The following is a 23,905-nucleotide window of genomic DNA, read 5'->3' on the forward strand; positions in this document are numbered from 1 at the left end:
AGCCACCCTGACTCAGATCCATATAATTGTTCTTCATCATTGCTTGGTTGAAATCTTGGAATGCCCTACCTAACAGTGCTGTGGGAATACCTTCACCACGTGGACTGCAGCAGTTCAAGATAATGGCTCACTCAAGGGCAACTAGGGATGGGTAATAACAGCATTTGTAATGTCTATATTCCAAGAATAAATTAAAACAAAACAATCCCTGAAATGTCCTAGTTTATTATGTTAAGCAATTTCTAATCACCAAATATATTTTGTGGAGAATTTTGTGGTTGACAGAACCAACATGAGGGAATAATTAATATCACCTCTTTCTCATTGTACGCCTGGTGAAAACTGCAGACTTTTTTTTGCAGTGCAGAATCCATTCATACAGAAAGATTGAAATACAGCTTGCTTCAAAGACAGGTAGAGCTTTGAAGCTTTATCCAGAAGTGTTGCACCACTCTGAGGCAATGGAGCAGAGTACTAACTTGTAGCATTGCTGTTCGTCAATTATCACCAGTGTTTTTTTTCCATGGAACTAAGTGCTGTAGGAAAAATGTTTTCCTTATTTAATTCTTACCTGTTCAAAGATACTGACCCATGAAGTTTCATGTCTGAAGCGAACATCTGTCCACGCATGCTGGCAGTCTGTGATCAACACACAATTTATTATAACAATATTAACATATGACACCAGCTCACAAGAAAAACAATTTGAATTTCCCCTGTCTTTACATTTCTGTATTGAACAAAGGCATTTTTACTGCACAATATTCTGGCTGCTATCTATGTTCTTATATATTATTGACCTTAATAGAGTCATATTGATATTCTCAGTGGGGTTGATGAGGTAGATGTTGGGAAGTTGTTTCCCCAACAGGGACAGTCTAGAACCAGAGCCAGAGGGAGAGTCCAGAACCAGAGGGCATAATCTCAAAGTCAAGGGGTCACCCATTTAATATAAAACTGAGGAAGAATTTCTTCTCTCAGAGCACAGTTAAACTGTGGAATTCTTTGCCACAGAGAGGGTAGGGGCTGGGTCATTAAGTACGTTCAAGGCTGCGATAGATAGATTTTTAATCAGTAAGAGAATCAAGGATTATGGGAATAAGGCAGTAAAGTGTAGTTGAGGATTATCGTATCAGAGGGTCGGTGCAGACTCGATGGGCCAAATTGCTGTGGGTCTGAAGTCACATATAAGCCAGAGCAGGTAAGGATGGCAGATTCCATTCCCTAAAAGGACATTAATGAACCAGGTGGGTTTTTATGATGATCAACAATGGTTCCATGGTCGTCATTAGACTTTAAATCCAGATTTTTATTGAATTCAAATTCACTATTTGCAGTGGCGGGATTCGAACCCGGATCCCCAGAGCATTACCCTGGGTTATTGGTTTACTAATCCAGTGATAATATCACTAAGTCACCGCCTTCCCCGTGCCGGGCGTCCTTGAAGAACTGTGCACTTTCATTCAAGAGGTTCCTCCAAGTAGGTCTCTTCTGAGAAAGGGTCTCCCAGGCGTTGACGTCAACGTTGCATTTCTTGAGGTAAGACATCGGGTGTCTTTGAAGTGCTTTCTCTGTCTTTGCCCTTTTCTTGTTTGGAAGTGTCCTTGAGCTGGATGAGGAATATTTGTTTTGGCAGTCGGGACTCTGACATCCCAAGCACGGCCTGCCTAGCCGAATTGATTTTGAATGATCATGGCTTCGATGCTGATGCTCCTGGCTCCTTCGAGCTCACTGATATTAGTACGCCTATCCTCCCAGTTGATGCAGAGAATCCATCTTAGATACTGATGATGACACCTTTCCAGGGCCTTGATGCGGTGTCCAAATGTAGTCCAAGTTTCTGAGCTATATAGAAGAGTTCAAAGGATGACTGCCTTTTACATGAGGATCTTGATGTCAGCATGAATATAGTGGTCATCAAAGACTCTCATCCTCAGGTGTCCAAGGGAGGCACTCGCAGATTGGATACAAATTTGGATCTCTGCATCGATGTGAACCTTAGAGGAGAGCAGGCTCCTCAGGTAGGGGAAATGTTCCACATTTCGGAGGGTTTCTCCATTTATCTTGATGGAGGCAGAGACCGGATCTTGCCCTGGGGGTGAGTTGGTAATGGACTTGAGGCTTCTTAAGGTTAAGGTTGAGACCGATTCTTCGATATGCTTTGCAAAGGTGTTAAGCATGGCTTGGAGATTCTCTTCTGAGAGAGTGGAGATGGTGATATCATTTATACATTGAAGTTTCACGACCGATGTCAGTGTTGTTTTCTTCTTGGATTTCAACCGGTCGAGGTTGAGAAGTTTTCCCTCCAGCCTGTAGACGATGTGCACTTCACTGGGAGGCTTGTTCGTGACAAGGTGAAAGATAGTGGCGATGAAGATGGAGGAAAGGGTGGGGTGATGACATCTGCTTGAATACAGTCTTGACCTTGAAGGTCAAACTTTGACAAAGAGTCATTGGACTCAAAACGTTAGCTCTTTTCTCTCCCTACAGATGCTGCCAGACCAGCCGAGATTTTCCAGCATTTTCTTTTTGATCTCAGATTCCAGCATCCGCAGTAATTTGCTTTTGACCTTGAAGGTTTCTGTCTTATTTCCGTCGGTGAGGACTGTTGCTGATATCTTGTCATGGAGGATGTTGATGAATTTCTTGGACAGCCGGCCTTTGACAGGATCTTCTGTAGCACTTCCCAAGAGCCTTGGTCATATCAATAAAGGCCACGTAGCGTGATTAATGTTGCTTCTGGCATTTCTCTTGAGGTTGCCGAGCAGTGTAAAGCATGTGCGCTATTCCATGGTTTGGTCGGAAGCCACACTGGCTTTCCGGAAGAATTTCTTCAGAGACAGGGAGAAGGCCGCGAGCAAGGATTTGGGCAATGACCCATCCGGTGATAGAGAGCAGGGAGATTCCTTGGTAGTTCCCACAGACAACTTTGTCTCCTTTCTTGAAGGTGGTGGCAATGACAGTATCCTGAGTTTGGCAGGAATCCCTTTTCTGTCCCAGAATTTCAGGAATAGTTGAGAGAGATGATGAGTGATCTCTTCCCTTCCAAGTTTGAAAATCTCTATTGGAATCTCCTGTGGCTTATCCATTCTTAATATGTTTAAGGGTGGCTTCAATTTCGTCCACGTTTGGTGGGTTTCCTAGATCATCTTTGATGCCGTTTTGGGGATTGCATCAAATACGCCCTCATCTATGGTTGTATCACGGTTTAGGAGTTCTTTGAAGTGTTCTCTCCATCGAAGTTCAATGTTTTCTCTGTCTTTCATGAGGGTTGTATCCTTACCCAGCACCTGTTTGAGGCCCAGGGGGTTGGGTCATATATTGCCTAAGTGCTCTGAAGGGGTCCCAGATGTTGTGCTTGTCAGCGAGGAGTTGCAGTTCCTTAGCTTTCTCAGTCCACCATGGGCTCTTTATTTCACTAGTTCTTCTTTGGCTGATTAACAAGCTCTCCTCTTTGCCTTGCTGGTTATGTTGCTTTGAAGAGCTTACCTCTTCTTGTCATTGAGGTCTTGGATGGTGTGGTCCTTCTCGTCGAACCAGTTTTGGTGTTTCCTGGTCTTGTCGCTGATGGTTTCTTCACAGCTTGAGATGATAGCTGTCTTCAGCTCTGTCCAGTTTTCCTCCACTCCATTCAATTGAACACTTTGCAGACTTTGCAGAAGACATTGTTGGAAGTTCACTAGCATGCCTGGCTTTTGATGTCGCTCAACATTAATCTTTTTTATGAGCTGTTTCTTCATCAGCTGCTGCTTCTGTTGGTTTGATGGACATAGAGGGGTGGGTGAACCAGTGGTCTTGATGATGGGGGCACCCTTTTGGTCTCAGGATCGGATGATGACAAAGTCAATCATGTGCCAGTGCTTTGATCATGGATGTCTCCAGAAAATCTTTTGTGATGACAAGCCAGTGTTCTGTGCATTTGGTGAGCAGGAGAACAATTCCCAACTCCTTCTTTTCCAATGGTTCATTTCCAGAGTTGGGAGTCCTTTCCAATTGTGGCATTGAAGTCCCTAAAGAGGATGATCTTAGGAGCCAGGAGTTTCAGACTCCAGGCAACATTGCTTGAGGTCAACGCAATGTTTAACCCTCTCCACCACAGCAAAGTGGAAATCAAGGAAAGGGCCAAAGTTAAATACTAATGATGCTGACTAAACAAAAAGCATCGTTGACATTTGCAGGGTTGGATGGCGGAGGGGGATGGGCAGGATGAAGGCGAGGGGTTATCGGTTGAACAGTCTGATACAGATTATATTCCTTCTAGGCATGTTTACTGCACTTGCAAAGAGGGAAGGCGTTGGTTAGAATTACATTATGTAAGAACATTCAAATGTAGTTAGCCTATCACTATTTTTATCAATACCTCCAGGTATTTCACCAAATTTTAGCAACACAATGGGTCAGATTTTCCTGCATCCTTGTGCCTGTTTTCCAGCAGCTTAGGCGACTCCGTATTGGCCGCCAGTGGGATCTTCTGGTCCCACTGATGTACATAGCATTTTGAGAGGGAACCCGCTGTGAGGAGTTGGCTTTGGCGGAACCTGAAGATCCTGCCGGTGGGACGGGCAGAAGATCCCGCCGTATAGGAACATTTTAATTTTTAAAAATTTTCCCTCATCCCTCAACACTTTCTGCTGAGGTATTTATGGAATAGCCAAAGAGGTTAACAAACATATTTCAAGGGAAGATTTCATACACAAATTGAAGAAACAGCTGGCTAATTATTGAATGCTTCGTTTTGAAACTTTTGATAGTATTGTGAACTGACAAGCATATACAAAATGATGCCACTAATAGTACAATGACAAAAGAAAAAGGAAGATCAAGAAAACTCCTTGAAAAACGGCAGCACAATTATTCACATTATCTGGCTTATATCGATTTTGCCAGTGTTCCTACCGTAAAACCGTCCTTTCACCCAGCTAAACAGTTTCAACAAATCTCAATTATTAATGTTAATGACAATGCCAACAACTGCACCATCATAGCATCAAGGCAAAAGTGAAAACAGATGTCAAACGAAAGAGAGATGTAAACCTTTGTCTCAGAGGTGGGGGTTAAAGAAAGTCGTTAAGGTAGGAGTTAAGATTGGGTGAGGTCGAAGGGAATTCCAAAGAACAGATGGTTGATAGACATTGTTATTAGGTCGTAAAATGAAAGGTTCTTTCCCCCCTCCCAAGAAGATTTTCAAAGTCTCATTGTGGCAGCTCATACTTACTGTGCCTAAGAAAGCAACAGACCAAAACCTTGCCAGCCCACATCTCATGGAGATGGGTATACTGTGGCATTCGGAGACTGACTTTTACCTTGATTGCAAAGTCAGGAAATGGCATGACCCACGGTTCCTGACTGAGGGGAAGATCTGGCTCACTGAATTTGGGAATTTCTTGTTAGAGGTCAGGATAAGGACCCAGAATATTAAGATTAAAGAGGTAATCAATGCCAGAGAAAAGGAGTCCGAGGTTATCGAAGAAATCCTTGAGAAGTGGGTCAGTTTGGAAGGGGAGTGTCAGGCCTAGTAGATTGTGGTAAAGCCAGGCATTGGCTATCAGCTTGAAAGAAAATCATTTTTATGCTCCAAATGTACGGAAGATTTTCTGTGAAATTCTCAAACTTACAAGGAAACAAAAAAACACTTTGAAAATGCACTTAAAAAATATACTTAGCTGTTGTGTTTTGATTTCAATGGGGTCCCAAAACAGAGATGAAAGACATGTCTGTACAAACATAGATCTACATAAAAGTTGCTACTTTTTCTTTCAATCTTGCATCCTGCTACTCATTTTTCTTTCAATAGGCAAATTGAGCAAAGATAACAACACCTACAACGCCCAGCACAAATAGTTCCGCAATTGATTCATTCGGAAGGATTGCGAATACTTCAGCTGCAGCAAACACATCAGCTGTGAGTTTTCCTGGAACAAGCCTCACAATCGGTTGCTTCGAAGCACTCATAACAATTTTCATCAGCAGGTTGGGATATTGCTTTGCAACCTGGAAGAAGCCAATTGACATTGATAAAACTTAATGCAATATCTATTTGTTCAGCATCTCAAAATAAAGTGTAAAAGAGCAAGTTAATATGTTTGCTTCCTTCGTGAAAGTTTTTCAGACAGTTCCAGCTTTATACTGTCTGCACATTGATGTTACAACATTGCACCTTTGTGCAAAAAGGCATATCTGTATGTCTAAAATAATGAATTATTAATATTAGGCTGTTTCTTCTGCTGTAATTGACTCATAAAAGGCACGATGGATGGCAGCAGTTGAATTCGGATTGATTGCTGTTAAGCATACCTTAGAGGTAGTAAATCAGGTCTGAGCCACAACCATTTATAAAAAAGGCAATAAGACAATCTCCGCGTTTAACCTTGCTCAGGACAGAAAAGAAATTGAAATTCAGATAGGGCAGAATTTTCTCTCATCTTGACAATAGGCTGGCGAGTTGTTTCTCGAGTAATGCTTTGCAGGTTTGAAATTGTTGAAACAGAAATGTAGATTTGTTTGGGTGAAAGGGTTAAAAATACATTGAGCTTCTTTACAAATTGGGAATAGGCTCAAAGCCAAGTTGATAAATAACATTCTGACACTACAGAACAATTATACGCTTGGCAAAGTTAAGACTATTGTATTCTGTGGCGATGGAGATTTTGTTTATGGCAACTACATTTCAGGACATTGCTTTTTTTTACATTTGGGGTGTAAATTTGAGGGATGTCACTGCTCAGGAAAGACAGGCAGAGAGTTGGAGAGGTTTTGACATACAATGAGAGAATCTTGATGTCCGATAGGCAAGTAACATTGTGATTGCTGGAATCTATCTAATTCATTTCCATTACAAGGTATGTTCATTGCTGGCTATTTTACCCTTCCCAAAATTTCATGGGAATGTAACCTGAGACTATTTTTAATTCAATTTTTTTTTTAATACAGTACCCAATTCTTTTTTTTCCAATTTAGCATGGCCATTCCACCTACCCTGCACATCTTTGTGTTGTGGGGGTGGGACCCACACAGACATGGGGAGAATGTGCAAACTCCACACGGATAGTGACCCAGGCCGGGTCCTTAGTGCTGTGAGGCAGCAGTGCTAACCATTGCGCCACCCCGTAACCTGTGACTAATGTATTTCTCAAAAGCATTCCAAAGTGTAATAGAATCTTGTTGGTCTACAGCATAGAAAAAATGTTTAGCCCCCCCCCCCCCCCCCCCCCCCCTGCCTGCGCTGGTCAAAAACAACCACCCAACTATTCTAATCCCACTTCCAGCTCTTGACCCATAGCCTTGTATGACTTGGCATCATCCTAAGTGCACATATAGATAATTGTTAAATGGCATGAGGATCTCTGTCTCTACCACCCTTTCAGGCAGCGAATTCCAAATTCCCACCACCCTCTGGGTGAAAAAGATTTTCCTCACATCCCCTTTAAATCTCTTGCCCCTTGCCTCAAATCTATGCGCCTGGTCATTGATCCCTCCACTAATGGAAAGGTTTCTTCCTGTCTACTCTATCCATGCCCCATATAATTTTATACATTTCTGCTCTGAGGAAAACAACCTCAGTCAATCCAATCTCTCTCCATAACTAAAACTCTTCAGCCCTGGCAGCATCCTGGTAAATCTCAGCTGCACTCTTTCCAGTGCTACTACATCCGTCCTATAATGTGGATTCCAGAACTGCACACAATACTCTAGCTGTAGTCTAATCAACGTTTATACAGTTCCAGCATAACATCCCTGCTCCTAAACTCTATGTCTCCGCTATTAAATGCAAGTATACCATATGCTTTCTTAACCAATTTATCCACCTGCCCTGCTACCTTAAGAGATCGGTGTACACGCACACAAAGTGTGTCACATACAATTAAGTGCAATCACTGCTGTTAAGTAGATGGACAAGGCAGCTTCCAACAGTGCCAAATTTTGGGTGACTAACCGGAAGTGCATGTTAGCTAATTGCCGGCACCCGCAGTGAAAAATGGCCACACTGTTGATGAAGGTACCTTATTAGTATAAGACCGGTGAGCTATGGACTGTTAAATGAGGATGCCACTGGATTGAGGCCTCCCAATATTGGGTTTCTCCAGCCCTCAGAGAGGAAAGTGTGAGGGTTAGGGGGAGGGGTGTTCAAGACCATGGAGGGTGGAGGTCCTGGGGAGTCAGTAACCCAGATTATTTCTTTGGGGCCTCGACGAGAACCCCTTTTCTTTCACATCACATAATTGCAATTTCAAAGTTACCTTGGGCTGGGATTATTGGACTCCATTGCCCGTGGTGCTGGACATAGTGTGCACGATACATGCATTGGCCAGTTCAAACAGAAAATGGTCATCAGCTTCCTGGTAAAGCTGTTAATATCATTTTGATGCCATTATAGCTCCAGGTAATAGAATTGGCTGCTGAGGTTTCCACAAGTAGCATTGGCCAGTTAATGTATTTCTGGTGGCATTAGTTGAGGTTACCAGGAGGAGACTCTGCTCTTTGAATGAAGTGCCATAATGGCCACTTGAGCCATTGTGATGGGCAGCAGTCTCGTCCAAATGATTGTACCCCCATTCATGCAACATCCTCCCAAAATTCTATGTGCTTCAGTTTTGACTGGTGTTTGATCCCTTAATCATCTAGCTCATGGACAAGACTGGTACTAACTGAACCAAGCTCCTACCATGCTTTCTATTCTACAAATTGTTGGTTTTTAGTGTTCATCTATAATAACATCTCCAGTGCTATGGCCAGGTAAGAAGTGTCTCCCCTCTCTTTCTCCTTTTGGTTGACCCGTAGTTTAAAATAATTTTCTTGCCAATTTAACGAATATTTAACAAACAGTCATGACTGTAAAAGACACAAGGAGACAAGATGTTGTGTAAGCGCGAACAGAAAAGGGAACAGGGTTCACATCCTTAACACCCAGTAGTTAAAAAATAATAACAGTCCAACTCACATTCACATTCCATAGACTCATACATGCACAGAAGTAAGTTATAAGGAAGGAAGATAGGTTAAATTGTGTAAGAATGTCCAAAAGAAAGTCAATCATATACAGATCCTGTGGGTCGATGGTTTCGGGTGGAGTTTGGTGATTTTTCCTGAATCTTTTCAGGGATCATTTTTAATCTTGATGGATGATCCCTGTCTTTTCCTCTTAACTCATCAGGTATTTGGTTTACACTATTTGGCTGGTTAGATATAGGCAAGGCACACACTTTCAGAGTGACTGGGGAGAGAGCCAGAGAGAGGGACCAAGAGTTCTCTCCTTGTTGTTATCCACTCATGGTCTCTCTGACTCTGGAAAAGTAGTGAACACAGAGTTAACTTGCTATCACATGTCCTCCATTTACAAACTAGCCAGTTACTTGATAGCAAGCTGGGAATCCCTCATTCCAGGTCCATTGTTTGCAGCGATTAGATTAAATGTTCAATAATGCCCTACTGTCAGCCAGGGACCATTTTCCAAAATGATTAATTTTAACAACTTGGTCCACACCCAGCTGAATAAAGAGTTTTAGGAAGTTGGAATGAAATGAAAAGTAAAGAAATGGATAATACAAAAAGAAACTGATAGGGATTTAGCTGCACTTAGGACTTGTGAGTTGGAGAAAGGTATAACAGATACTTTGTTAAGCAAAGTGGAGACCAGTCTAGTGACCTAGATGATAGCCATGCCCAGTTGCAAAGCAGAGCTCTCTCAGAGAATCAAGCTGTTGTGCAGTAAAGAAAGCAGAATAAGTCTGTCTAAGTGAGGCCTCAGAAGTTCTACCATAAACTAGAAGAAAGGTTCCCAAAATGAAGCTAAAGATTCTGTGTGTAATTATTTGCTAGATTTGGTTCACAGTGCTAAAACCTATGAGATGCTGTTTTGGGGAAGGTATAAATCTTACAGTTTAGAAAAATGTACATATTTAGATTGGGGGGTAATTTGAGCATACCATCTGGGTAACTATTATTATGGTTAATTGCAAATGTTGATCTTTACAGTTGCCTTTCTTCTTGTGTGTTTTAAAGTTTCATGAACAGTTTTTTATTTGAACAATTTACAATAAGACTGACCCCTTTTCCTCCCAAAGAGAAAATGCTGGAAAATCTCAGCAGGTCTGGCAGCATCTGTAGGGAGAGAAAAGAGGTAATGTTTTGTGTCCAGATAGCTTTGACAAAGGGTCAATCTGGACTCAAAACGCTAGCTCTTTTCTCTCCCTACAGATGCTGCCAGACCTGCTGAGATTTTCCAGCATTTTCCCTTGGGTTTCAGATACCAGCATCCACAGTAATTTGTTTTTACCCCCTTTCCTCACCAGGTTTCATCTCTTTTCTCACCACTTTTCCAAACCGCAAAAATAAATAGTTAGAACCGGTGTTCCAAGTTCCCCTTCTGGGATTCGGGATGCCCTTGCACTGAACATCAGCGGGCTTCATAACAACAGACAATGTCTGGATTTCTGTGAGCAGCTCAGCGGATGGACCATTCACACTCACTTAAGCTGATTGTCTGGGTCGGCTTCTTCCAGTCACCGTGACTCCTTTCTGATAACATCACCTTGCAAATTGCAAAGTTAAGTAAATGTTTGGCCACTTTGAGAACTTCCATTTTGTCAGTCTTTTAAAAACGTACCCTGTAGTTCAGCCCAGTAAGTAATCAAAGTCATTTCTGATATCAAACAATTGTTTGATAACAACAGTGTCAAATTTCTGAAAGGCTGACAGATTGATCCTCAGCAAAGTCAAATGTTAATCAATTGATTTTAGCTCAGCAATAAATGATGATGTTTTAGGGATTCTCCCATCAGTGAAACTACATTGCAGTTCTGAACATAGAAGAAAGATGTTTAAAAGTCTACTGGAAAACGGTGTTGAGAGGCTCTACCTAAGTTTATAATTTTAAGTTGCAAGCTTTTATGAACTTTCCAAGTGTGAAGGAGGAATGAGGAAGAAAGCAACTGTTTTCACAAAGTGAACAACAAACAACTTTAAAAAGTGCAAGAATACTTGTAATATATAACAATTTGGAAAATGCAGAATGTAGACCAGAAGTTTACAAAGGATTCCTACATTTTAAAAAATGTTGCTATGCATTAGTATCGTTTGAACAGGTACAACCACAAATATTTTACATTATTGGTCATGGAAATCAAAATATTTAATTGGTACCTTGGGTATCAAAAATGTCAGACTAGATGTATTGAGCCGAACTGGTATGTCCTTTGGAATCTGAAAAGAGACAAAAAAATGTAAACATCCAAATGAGGTATGGCTGTGAACTGATCAGGAATTCTTCCTGTTCTGCAACTTAGTGAGGATTCTGACCCCGGCGTCTTAGCTATCAATCATCCTGATGGATGAAGTGCATTTTAAACACAGCATTAAAGTGCTCTTGGCACATATTTACACGTTGTGTTACTTCCTCAGTTTTTATTCTGGATTTTGAGACTCTAGATTGGGGAAAAAGGATTTCTGCATATGCCCTTATTATGATATGCTATCCTCTGGTTTAATAGATTCTCCGGTATGGTTTCAAAAACATCCTAGAATTCTTCTGACTTGACAATGCAAATTCTCAGATATGGTTTCAAATACATCGTTGAATTCCTCTGGTTTGTCAATACAAATACTCAAATATTCTAATCTGGACACACCGTTAGTTACTTGTACCATAGTACAACTGCACGTATAAACTATTAATGAGAAGCTCTGAAATTAAACAGAGCATTCCAAATTTGGCTATTGTCTCACTAATGCACTTTGTACGTGGTTCTATGTGTGAATGGATGCTGTCAGTACGGGTGCCAACAAGAGGATTACAGAGCAGTCCTTATTCAGTTAAAATCAAAGAGTATTGCAGCAAAAACTGTATGAGTTGAAAAGTTACTGTGCAACTTGCTTCAGGTGGTCACTGCTGTTCAGTGTTGTGCAATCGATAGGATGCATCACACTGTAACAGGTGAAGTTTGATCAGCTCTCAGGAAAATCTCGGCCTTCATGTTACTTTGCCATAAAAGACTGGGGGGTTGAAACTCCCATTGTTGCACCAAATTCTGGCCAATGACGTGAGATCACCTGGAGAAGGGTTTCACTCTGACCTCAATCGGCATAAAAAAATACAAATAAAACTTTGGGCGAGATTTTCCTGCCCTTCCTGACGGCAGGATCTTCCAGTCCCATCAAAGGTCACCCCCACGGTGGGTTCCCCGGCGGTGGGACGGGCAAGGCCCGCAAAATGCCATAGATATCGGCGGGCCGAGAAGATGACGGTGCAGCCATTGGTGAGCTGCCTCCACCACTTCAAAATCAGCCATGGAAGGCCAGAAAATCCTGCCCTTTATTCCCAATGTTCAGAATGATCCCAGACAGTTTTGTGAACAGGTTGGGCCAAAACGCCTGTTTTCATGCTGTAAACCTCTATGACTCTGAACTGTTCACGTGATTAAAGAGTTGATATGGCAGACAGCTTTTTTTTTTACCAACTTTAAAGATTGAATCAACAGTCTAAGCGGAGGTCAGACATATTTAAGCATTCTTCTGTGAAGTTTTATTTGGCTTGAAAAAGTAACACTGCAGAACCATTAGTTTAATGCAATGACAACAGGCTTTAATCAGCCACCTGCAGTAAGAAATGTGATTAAGGTAATCAACAAGGCAGATGTAAATCATAAGGTGCACCATCAGATGGATCAACTAAATCTTCCCTCCCATCTGATACTTGTTATTATTCCAAACAGAATTAAAAAGGCAAAGAAGAAAATATTGTCCCATATTAATGAGTAGTCTCAGATTGATTTTTTTTGTAGACTACACGAATTAGAATGGTTAGAATTTAATCTATTAAACTGGTTCCTCATTCGTGCTACAGGTATAATATGGAGTCCTGTGAATAACCATCTGTTTATCGACAAGAGAATAATAGGCTATAATCTTCTTCCCCTGAAGGAGGCAAGGAATGAGATGGGTAGCCCTGAAAATTTGGTGGATTGGTATCAGGATCAATAATCGACACCTTCCCACCTCCATCAGAAGTAGGTTCTGGGCAGGAAGACCCAAGGTCCACTTGAGACCATTAAGTGACCGATTAATGACTGAAGGGGCTCTCCTCGCCTCCGTGGCAATTTTCCAAGCTCCAGGCAGGCCTGCCGACCTGCAACCTGTTCTGTTGGTAAAACTGTTCATGTCAGCTCGAGGCTGGGCCTGATCCTCAACAGTACTAATCAATGCACAGTCAAAGGCATTACTATGGGGCAGGGGTTGGCCACTTCAGCCACACCCTTTTCCTTGCTACTGACCAACGTGTCCCCACCACCCCTCTCTCTCTGCAAGCCCAACCCAACGAGACCCCCACAACAGCACTTAACTTATCCTGGGTTGCTCCGCAATCCTGGGACTCTGGGACAGTTGTCCCAGCAGCAGCCCCAGCCTCCACCACGGTGCTGCCAATTGCAAAAGCTGTCAGATTCTGATTGGCCAGCAGCTCTTGCTGGGGGGAGGGGGGGGTGTCATATTCTGGGATGGTCAGTCAGGAGGAAGGGCCGCCACTGTCCACTTAACTGCCTGATGCAGTGGAAGATATGGCGGGCCTTCCTCCTCATAGTCAGTGCAAGTGTCTGGCTGCTTTTTCAGGCAACTTGCGAGACAACTGTTAAGAATAGAATATTCCACCCATACAATCACAGAATGGTTACAGTACAGAAGGAGGCCATTCAGTCCATCATTTCTGCAAGAACCCAGCTAGTCTCACTCGTCAGCTTCCCCCCAAAAACAATCTCCTTAGAAAATTGTCCAATTCGCTTTTGAATTCAATCTGCCTCCACCACAATCTCAGGCGGTGCTTTCTGCAGCCTAACCACTCCATTGTAAAAAGATTTTCCTCACATTGCCTTCGGTTCTTTTGCCATTCACTTTGAACTAGCACCCTCTGGTTCTTGCCTCTTCTATCAATGAGAGCACCAATGGGAGCAATTTCCCTCATGTAGACCCCTCATGTATTTTGAACACTTTCATCAAATCTCCTCTTGACCTTTTTTCCTCTCTGCAAGGTGAACAGCCAAGCTTCCCCAATCTATTCAATTAAAGTCCCTCATCTCTGAAACTGCTATTCTAAATATTTTAGTCCTCTCTCTAATACCTGAAATGGCCTTCTTAAAGTTTGGTGCCCAGAACTGGACACAATGTACTAGTTGAGGCTGAAGTAGTTTTCTGGAAAGGTTCATCATAACTTATGTGAGAGGGTTGATTAGTAAGTTTGCAGTTGATACTGTCATGAGAGTACCTTTAAGAAATGGGTGTTTAGAAAAATATCTGTAGTGGATTTAAGAAAGGGGTTTATCAGTGATGTCAGAGTATGGATGGAGCTGGGCTGTCTGTCTGCTTTTACTTTCGCTTTGGATTGCAGCTATAGGGTGTGTTTAGTTTTGTTTTAGATTTGGAAAAGCTGCAGTCACAGCAAGATGTGTGAGAATCTCTGCAAGCTTATGAATGTTTATTTGGTGATTTCAAAGTGGTAACTTGTCAGCAGTGAAGTTAAACCTGATGTCTTTCTGTAAAGAGGGTTCTTTTTGTCTTATGGATGTTGCAAGGAAAGATTAAGAATGACCTAGAGAGTACTGTATTCTTTGGAGGTTTTATTGGTGTTGATAGTTGTTAAGATGTTTACTGTGAGTTTATAAAGTGTTAACTGGTTTCATAACTAAACATTCCTTTAATTTAAAAGTACTGTAGATTTCTGTTGCATCAAACCTGCAGACTAGGGCCGTGTGCTCCCTATAACCACAATCTATTCAAAGTTGTGGGTCAGGTGAACTCCATGATACACTTTGGGGCTCTCTAAACCCTGGCCCATAACAAATGATTTCGAACACTTTCATCAAATCTTATCTTGACCTTCTTTCCTCTCTGCAAGGTGAACAGCCAAGCTTCCCCAATCTATTCAATTAAAGTCCCTCATCTCTATTCTAAATATTTTCTGCCCTTTCTCTAATACCTGAAATGACCTTGGTGCCCAGAACTGGACACAATGTACTAGTTGAGGCTGAAGTAGTTTTCTGGAAAGATTCATCATAACTTATGTGGGAGGGTTGATTAGTAAGTTTGCAGTTGATACGAAAATTGTTTTATTTTTGTAGAGGACGGCTGCACAAAGGGTAGCTCCCACCAGATTCAGTGGTTTTTGATTCTATTTTCGGGAATATTTGGTGAACAGACTCGGCCCAATCGAGAGTTTAGGGGTTAAAGATGTCCAAGGGCGCAAAGAAAAGCTGAATCAAGAAAGATGGAAGCAGCAGTCAATCGGAGGAATCGAGCAAAGGTTATCTTGCTCAGCAGGGTTATCTAAAGTGACGGAGACAAGGTGGAGTCGTGCTGATCACAGTCGATAAATTGGCTGCCAAATTTAATAAACAGTTTGGCAAGCATTTTGAGCAACCTGGGAGGATAATGATGGAGAGCCTCAGCAAATCAGTGGATGAGGCCCTAGTACCTGTAAAGGAGATGGTGAAAAAGACATCAGTGACGGTGCGGCAGCATAGTGAGATGTTGAAAGAGGTGGAGGAGGCACTGTCGCAGCACAGTGACCAACTGGCCTCGCTCAATGCTGAGTTCCAGAGTGTGGAAGAGTGAAATAAGGGCCTGAGCCAAGGTCAGCGACCTGGAGAATAGGTCGAGGCGACCTAACCTGAGGATCGTGGGGCTGCCTGAGGGGGTGAAGGGTCCGAGGTGGGTTGTATATTTTGAGGCGATGTTGAAGAAGTTGATGGTGGAGGGGAATTATCTGTGCAAATCCAGGTCAATGGAAGAGAGTGACTCCCTAGAGAGAAAATTCTACAGCCTGCATGTTCTAATCAAAGGCAGATTCGAAAAGATCCAAACCAACTGATGATTTCAAGATCGGCGACTACAAAGATTACCACCTCATGTTAGCACAAATGGATAGCATTGTGTCTTCACAATGCCAGGGTCCCAGTTTCAATTCCCCACTGGGTCACTGTCTGTGCGGAGTCTGCACTTTCTCCCCGTGTCTGCGTGGGTTTCCTCCAGTGCTCCGGTTTCCTCCCACAGTCCAAAGACGTGCAGGATACATGGATTGGCCGTGCTAAATTGCTGAGTGTCCAAAAAGGTTAGGAGGTGTCATTGGGTTATGGGGATAGGGTGGCAGTGAGGGCTTAAGTGGGTCGGTGGAGACTCAATGAGCCGAATGGCCTCCTTTTGCACTGTATGTTCTATGTTCTGCAGCAGAGTTTCATCACAGCCCTTTTAACCCCTGTCATTTTTGAACCTTTCTTTCCTGCCCACTGTGTGCCTGTCTTGTGTGTCGGGGTGGAGGGTGGGACAGGTTTTGGGGAATAGTTAGACAGGTAGACCATTGTTCTATTATTTCCATTGCATGTTCATCTCTTCTTTTATTATAAATAAACTGTTTTTTAATGTTTTACTTACAAATCTGGTGTCTATAACACATTGGAGCATTCAAGGGTCAAAGATCTCAGGAAAATACACAAATTATTGGTTAATTCAATTATGTTGGAACTCCGGGGTCTGTGGGTCTGGAATTGAGTGTCACAACACCAGACAAACTCAATGGGGCATGAGATTTTTTTTTTTTTTTACAAGAAACTGTATAGGTTTGAACTGCCAGTAGAGGAGTCGGATCTATGGAGTTTTCTGAAGGAGTTGGATTGTCCTAAGGTACAGGAGGAGGAGCGGGAAGGAATGGAGGTGCCATTGGAGATGGAGGAGGTCAGATCAACAATAGGGCAGATGTAGACAAGGAAATTGCCGAGGCCTGATGGGTTCCCAGTGGAATTTTATTAAAGATTTGCGAATTGATTGGTGCCCCTACTGGTGGTGATGTTTGAAGATTTGGTTGTGCAGGGGTTACTTCCAGAAACAATAATGCAAGTATCCATCTCGCTCATGTTAAAGAAAGATAAAGATCTGGTAGAGTGTGGGTCATACTGTCCGATCTCATTCTTGAATGTAGAAGCCAAGATTCTGCCACAGGTGTTTGCGCTTACGTTAGTGTGCCCCTACCCCCCCCCCCCCCCCCCCCCCCCCCCCCCCCCCCCGGCAGGTTATTGGGGGAAGACCAGATGGGGTTTGTGAAGGGTAGGAACAGGAGGTCACTGTGACATTGGATGCGGTGAAAGTATTTGATAGGGTAGAATGAGGATATTTGTTTGCAGCATTTGAGCGAGTTGGGATAGGGCCTTAGATCAGGAGAATGAATTTGGTTACACCTAAAGCTAGCGTTCGCACAAACAATATGAGCTCGAGATATTTTCAGTTGCATCGGGGAATTAGGCACTGGTGATCTATATCCACCTTCTTGTTTGCATTGCCAACTGAGCCATTGGCCATTGCCCTGAGGTCGTCAGATAGGTGGAGGGGAATAGTAAGGGGAGAGGTGTGGAACATAGGGTGTCCTTGTATGCTGATGATCTTCTTTTACATACAACAGACCCAATCCCTACAACAGGTGATATCATAGCTTTGCTGAAGTGATTTGGGGCTTTTATGGAGTATAAAATAAATTGGGAGAAAAATGAATGTTTCCTGGTTACCCAACCCGGAAGAGGGGTCAAAACTTAGGGATGTTGCCATTTCATAGAATCATAGAATTTACAGTGCAGAAGGAGGCCATTTGACCCATTGAGTCTGCACCAGCCCTTGCCAAGGGCACCCTACCCAAGCCCAGCCTCCACCCTATCCCCGTAACCCAGCAATCCCACTTAACCTGCACGTTTGGACTGTGGAAGGAAACCGGAGCACCCGGAGGAAACCCATGCAGACACAGGGAGAACGTGCAGACTCCGCAGAGACAGTGACCCAAGCCAGGAATCGAACCTGGGACCCTGTAGCTGTGAAGCAACTGCGCTAACCACTATGCTACGGTGCTGCCCATTATGCTACCGTGCTGTCTGACGGGTTCCCATTTTCAGTACTTAGCAATCCAGGTGGCCCGGGATTGGGGTCAGCTTCGAATATTGAATTTCACGAGGCTCGTAAGCAGGGTCACAGTGGATTAGCAGAGGTGGGACAGCCTCCCTCTGTCCTTGGCTGACAGAATCCAATCCGTGAAAATGAGTGCCCTGCCGTGTTTTCTGTTTTTATTTCACTGCTTACCAGTGTTTTTATCCAAATCCTTTTTTCAGGGAGTGGAGAGACTGATTTTGAGATTAATTTGGGTGGAAAAATAGCCAAGATCTGCAAAATGGTGCTCCAAAGAGTTGGGGGGCTTGTCCCTCATCTGTCATACTATTATTGGGTGGATATTATTAGATAGAGTAGACAGGAAGAACCCTTTCCCCTTGGTGGAGGGATCAATGACCAGGCGGCATAAATTTAAGGTAAGGGGCAGGAGGAACCTTTTGTCAGGAAAAACCTTGTCACCCAGAGGGTGGGGGTCAAAACATCTAAGAAGTATTTAGATGTGCACTTGTGATGCCAAGGCATACACAGCTATGGTCCAAGTGCTGAATAATTAGGTGGTTGTTTTTGACCAGCGCAAACAGGATGGGCCTGCTCTGTGTTGTTGACCTATATGACTCTGGCAGCACGGTAGCACAGTGGTTAGCACTGTTGCTTCACAGCACCAGGGTCTCGGGTTCGATTCCAGTCTTTGGATACTGTCTGTGAGGAGTCTGCACGCTCTTCCTGTGTCTGCGTGGGTTTCCTCCTGGTGCTCCAGTTTCCTCCCACAATTCCTGAAAGACGTGCTATTAGGTGAATTGGACATTCTGAATTCTCCCTTTGTGTACCCGAACAGGTGCCATAGTGTGGCAACTAGGAGCTTTACACAGTAACTGTATTGCAGGTTAATGTAAGCCTATTTGTGACAATAATAAAGATTATATTATATTAAAACCTAAGATTGTGTGTACCATATGAACCATTGTCTCAACCTTCCCTACCACTTTCAAGAATTTGAAGAATATACTACCAGGTCCATCTTCCCCTGCACTCGTTTTAGGATTGTATCTTTTATTTTATGTTGCCTGTTTGAGGTCCTCGAAAATTCACCGTTTCAGAATTCTCTGAATTAAATTTCACCTGTCACGTGTCCACCTATTTCACCATCCTATCCACATCCACTTGAAGTATATCGCTTGACACAGTTCACAATACTTCTCCTATTTTGTCAAATTTTGGTTCTGCTCTGTACACCCAAGTCTAGGTCGCTACTGCTGATCAAAAAAATGAATGGTCATAATACTGACCCCCGAAGACCCCAATAAATATCTTCTTGCAGCCCAAACAAACAACTTACTCTGTTTCCTGTCACTTAGCCCAATTTTGTTCCCATGTTGCCACTGTCTCTTTTATTCCTTGGTCTTCAACTTTGCTGACAAACCTCTCTAGTGGCACGTTATCAAACACCTTTTGGAGATCCACATAGTTTGCATCAACCGCATTACCCTCTTCGGCCCTCCCTGTTTGCTCAGTGAAAAATCCAAGTAAGTTAGTTAAACAATTAATTCTTAACAAATCCATAGCTTAATTAATCCGCATACATCTAAATTACAGGTAATTTTGTCCCTGATAATTGTTTCTAAAAGTTTTTCCACCACCGAGGTTAAACTGATTGACTTGCTGCATTTATCCCTACATCCTTTGTGAACAATGGTGTAACCTTTACCAATTCTCCAGTACTCTGGCCCCAGCTAAGAACGGTTGGAAGATGATGGCTAATACCTCCACAATTTCCACTCTTACCTCCCTCGGTTAACCTTGGATGTATCTAATCCATTCTTGGTGTCATATTTCTACAAATTTCTGCTTTCTACGTTTGTAGCCAATCCTGTGACTGAAATTTCTTGCTTCACTACAAGTTTAGTATCTTCTTCCTTTGTAATGATAAATGCGAAATACTAATTCAGTAGTACAGCCATGCTCTCTGCCTCCATGTCCATATCCTTTGTGGTTCCTAATCAGCTCACTCACCATTTACTTCCTTTTTACTACTTAGATGCCTAGAAGACTTTTATATTACCTGTTATGTAAGCTGCCAATCTTTTTCATGCACTCTCTTTGCTTCTCATTTCTTTTTACACTTTTGCTCTGAACCTTCTATAATCAACTTGGTTCCCACTTGCACTATGAACATGATATTTGTCAAATGCACCCTTTTTCATATTGATCCTTTTCACATCATTTTAAATATTGAAGGCTCCGTTGTTCTGATATCAGTGAACAGGGCTCAATGTTGTCCATATTATTGCTGTGCTATTAAAAAAAAAAATTGCTTATTGTCACAAGTAGGCTTCAAATGAAGTTACTGTGAAAAGCCCCTAGTCGCCATATTCCGCCGCCTGTTCGGGGAGGCTGGTACAAGAATTGAACCTGTGCTGCTGGCCTGTCTTGGTCTGCTTTAAAAGCCAGCTATTTAGCCCACTGTGCAAAACCAGCCCCTCAAACAAGCAGGGACATTTGCGGTTAGACAATGGTCCCAAGTAACACCTTAGTCAAGAAGTGGCAAATTAATCAAATGGGGCCAAGCAAATCCCAATGACAAGTCATGGGCTGTAACTTTAACTTGTATTTCCTGGTGGGGAAAGGATTGGTCGACTGTTACAGATTTTCTTTGCAATCTGTATTCTCCAAAAGAAAAACTCACTTACCATATCATCTGTGATGTTGAAATGCAAAGCTCCAGCTGCAAAATACGCAAATGCTCCAGTGTTAACAAAATACTCTGACAGTCCAAGGATCAACATATGGTCGGTGGCATTTGGGAGGTCGAATGATTGTGCAGTAAACGGAGAATCCAAATGGTGTTGGACATCATACAATTCACCCTAAGGAACATCACAGAAGATTCTCAGTAATGCCAGAACTGATTATTATACTATCGATGGCTGAATAAGCAGAACCACAAAAAAAGTGAGCAGGATAGCATGCACCAAACAACCGAGTCCCAAAATATAATGCTATGATGATGGTCGTTGCAAATTGACTCACCAAAATACTCTACAAAGTAACATGCAATTATTGTATGATATTCAATGCAAGTTGCTGTGTACTTTAAAATTTTGAAGTTTTTCATCATTAAAGATATTACTATTTTATTCAATATGCATTTGCATTTTTGCTGAACTCCTATTTGTATGGTTCCCAAGGGGAACTTTCAGTATAGTTTTCAGGGCAAGTTAGATTAGAGGTTAGAGGACAACTGAGCTATGATAGACTAAGCGGGAGAAAATGGATTGCGACTTAGAGGAACGATCAGAAAGGAGGAGAGGGGGAGCTGAGTACAGCAACAAAGAGTTGGGGTTGAAAGGAAAATGGGATTAAATGATGAGAGGAAGACGATTGGAGGCAAGGAAAGGCGGGAGGCGATGGAGATAAGGGAGTTGGAATTCAGGCGTAGAAAGGAAGAAGGGAGATGGGGTCAGTAATGCAACAGATTTATCGTAATTCATAGAGAATAGTCAGCCCATGCTATTTAGAACCAGTGGTCACTAGAGGGCGGAGGAGAGACACGCCAGAGAGCAGGGATTTTCTGACCATTTGTTTTCTCAATAGCTTATGATGTGCAAAATTTTAAGTAAGATTTTTTGTCCTAATTTTTGGAGGTACTTACTAAAGTGCTAAAAAGATCAAAACAGTGTGCAAATGAAAGCACTGAGTTGAATTGCACACATTAATGCTAATTACAGTAGCAACAGCGTTTGATACTTGATACATGGTACAGCATGTTTGTGATTTTAAACGGAATTTCATCATAACAAAACTTGACAATAATTTGAACGCAATTTGAAATGAAATGTTGCAACATTATCAGCATTTTTAATGTACCATAAATGTTCAATGTAATTCCAAATGATGCTTGGGAGAATGCAGAGCAGATTGGGAGAGGGAGAGTGACAGATAACACAGATGCCAGAAACTGAAAAATTTGTTGTGAGGAGAGAAGGTGGAATGGCACAGTCTGTTACAGATAAGCACTTCTCTTTGTTGCTTCATTTTTTTTGATGGTGAGTGTGTAAGTATTGTGTGTATTTTTGATGGTGGACATAAGTATTTAGTTGATTGGTTTGTTTAGTACAAGTGGTTAGGGTTAAAGGTTTGCATGTTTACTAAGCAATTAAGTAGCCTTAAAGCAGAAAAGAAATTTAAAATAAAGAATTAACAAACTGAAATAACAGGGCAGTTGGGGCTGTTGCATGCACAGCTGTGCCACGTGAACTCCAGAACCCTTTGAGCGCCCTGGAAAAAGACACATGCAGGAAGTTCCCCTAACTGCTTAACCTCAAGCACAGTCATTTTGAGCTTCACGTGCAGCTGCTCTCACTCCAGAAAGCGGAGAGTTTTGTGGGTAACACATTTCACATTTCACATAGAACATAGAACAGTACAGCACAGAACAGGCCCTTCGATGTTGTGCCGAGCAATGATCACCCTACTCAAACCCACGTATCCACCCTAAACCCGTAACCCAACAACCCCCCCTTAACCTTACTTTTAGGACACTACGGGCAATTTAGCATGGCCAATCCACCTAACCCGCACATCTTTGGACTGTGGGAGGAAACCGGAGCACCCGGAGGAAACCCACACACACACGGGGAGGACGTGCAGACTCCGCACAGACAGTGACCCAGCCGGGAATCGAACCTGGGACCCTGGAGCTGTGAAGCATTTATGCTAACCACCATGCTACCGTGCTGCCCACGATAAATTTAGAGTACCCAATTATTTTTTTTTCCAATTAAGGGACAACTTAGCGTGGCCAATCCACCTAACCAGCACATCTTTTGGGTTGTGGGGGTGAAACCCATGCAGACATGGGGAGAATGTGCATACTCCACACGGACAGTGACCCAGAGCCGGGATTCGAACCCGGGTCCTCAGCGCTGCAGTCCCAGTGCTATCCACTGCGCCACATGCCACCCTGTAGTGACATGGTGGTCAGCCACAGCGACGGAGAGTTCATCCGTGGGCAACCACCAGGCAGGCCGACTAGAAGGAACAAGACGGGAAGTGCAGGACAGCTGGGAGTCTGGCAGGAGTGCTCACAAACCAATGTTAAATGTGGGAGCAAAGACAAAGGCAAATCCAAGGCACTGCGAGCGATTCAGTTGCACAGGGAGGTAGAAGAAATTGTAGAAATGCAGTTTTTACGGGGAATCAATCTGCATGATAAAAAAAGACATGTTTTCAGAAGCAACAGACGATCCAGAATGGTGCACTTCTAAGGTATACACATGAGTAGCATTAACCAATGTAGGACATTCTGTGATGGGAAAAGAATCAATGAAGCTGCAGCCCAACGACACAATCAAAAATCCCAGGCTGACTTGCGGCAGATGCCGGTTTGGCGCCAAATCACGATTCTCCATCACCTCAACAGCGGCGTCAATGCGTACCGGGACGCACGTACAGTAAAGACTGTTTGCATATCATTAGCGGGCCCGACCTGGCATTCTCCAGGGCCTCCATAATTCTCCTCCTCCTCTGATGGGCCGGGTTCACGATGGCACGGTTCACTTATATTTTTTTTAAATCGTGACACCGGCAAGGTGGCTGTTAAGGGAGAGAGTGGAGGTAGGACACGGAGAGGCGCGACTGGGGGCTGCCAGCCCAGTGTGTGGTGAATCATAATAGCATAATTCACACTGTTATCACACATATTGTACCAATCCCTCTGTAAGCTCGGCACACGAGCAGTTGCGCGGCTCTGCCCCTAGGGGGAGGTGTACTGGGAATGTACGAAAGTTTGTATTGGGCTCCACTCTTGGCTCCGCCCATGACTTCTCCCCCCCCCCCCACTGGTTGTATAAAGCTTGGCAGTCGGAGCCTACCTGCCAGTTCATCTAGAGTTCATCTCGTCACAGGCAGACTCTGTTGTAAGATGATTAAAACCACTGTTCACTTCTAACCACGTGTCGCGTGAATTGATGGTCTCATCAATTTAATCGTCTTAAGAAACAGT

At 43.0% G+C, this 23,905-nt stretch overlaps 1 protein-coding gene across 1 annotated transcript in view; it reads right to left on the reverse strand.

Annotated features, from left to right (window-relative positions):
• LOC119969434 (bactericidal permeability-increasing protein-like) overlaps positions 1-23,905 on the reverse strand; it is a 58,793-nt gene that overhangs the window by 13,831 nt on the left and 21,057 nt on the right. Inside the window, exons 9-12 of the mRNA XM_038803067.1 lie at positions 20,592-20,768; positions 11,140-11,199; positions 5,824-5,991; positions 572-639 (exon numbers count right to left, since the gene is read on the reverse strand). Of these exons, the coding sequence (XP_038658995.1) occupies positions 572-639; positions 5,824-5,991; positions 11,140-11,199; positions 20,592-20,768 (473 nt within the window). The remainder of the gene's footprint in view (positions 1-571; positions 640-5,823; positions 5,992-11,139; positions 11,200-20,591; positions 20,769-23,905) is intronic.

Source organism: Scyliorhinus canicula, chromosome 7 (assembly GCF_902713615.1).
Source record: "Scyliorhinus canicula chromosome 7, sScyCan1.1, whole genome shotgun sequence".
NCBI classification, from domain to species: Eukaryota; Metazoa; Chordata; class Chondrichthyes; order Carcharhiniformes; family Scyliorhinidae; genus Scyliorhinus; species Scyliorhinus canicula.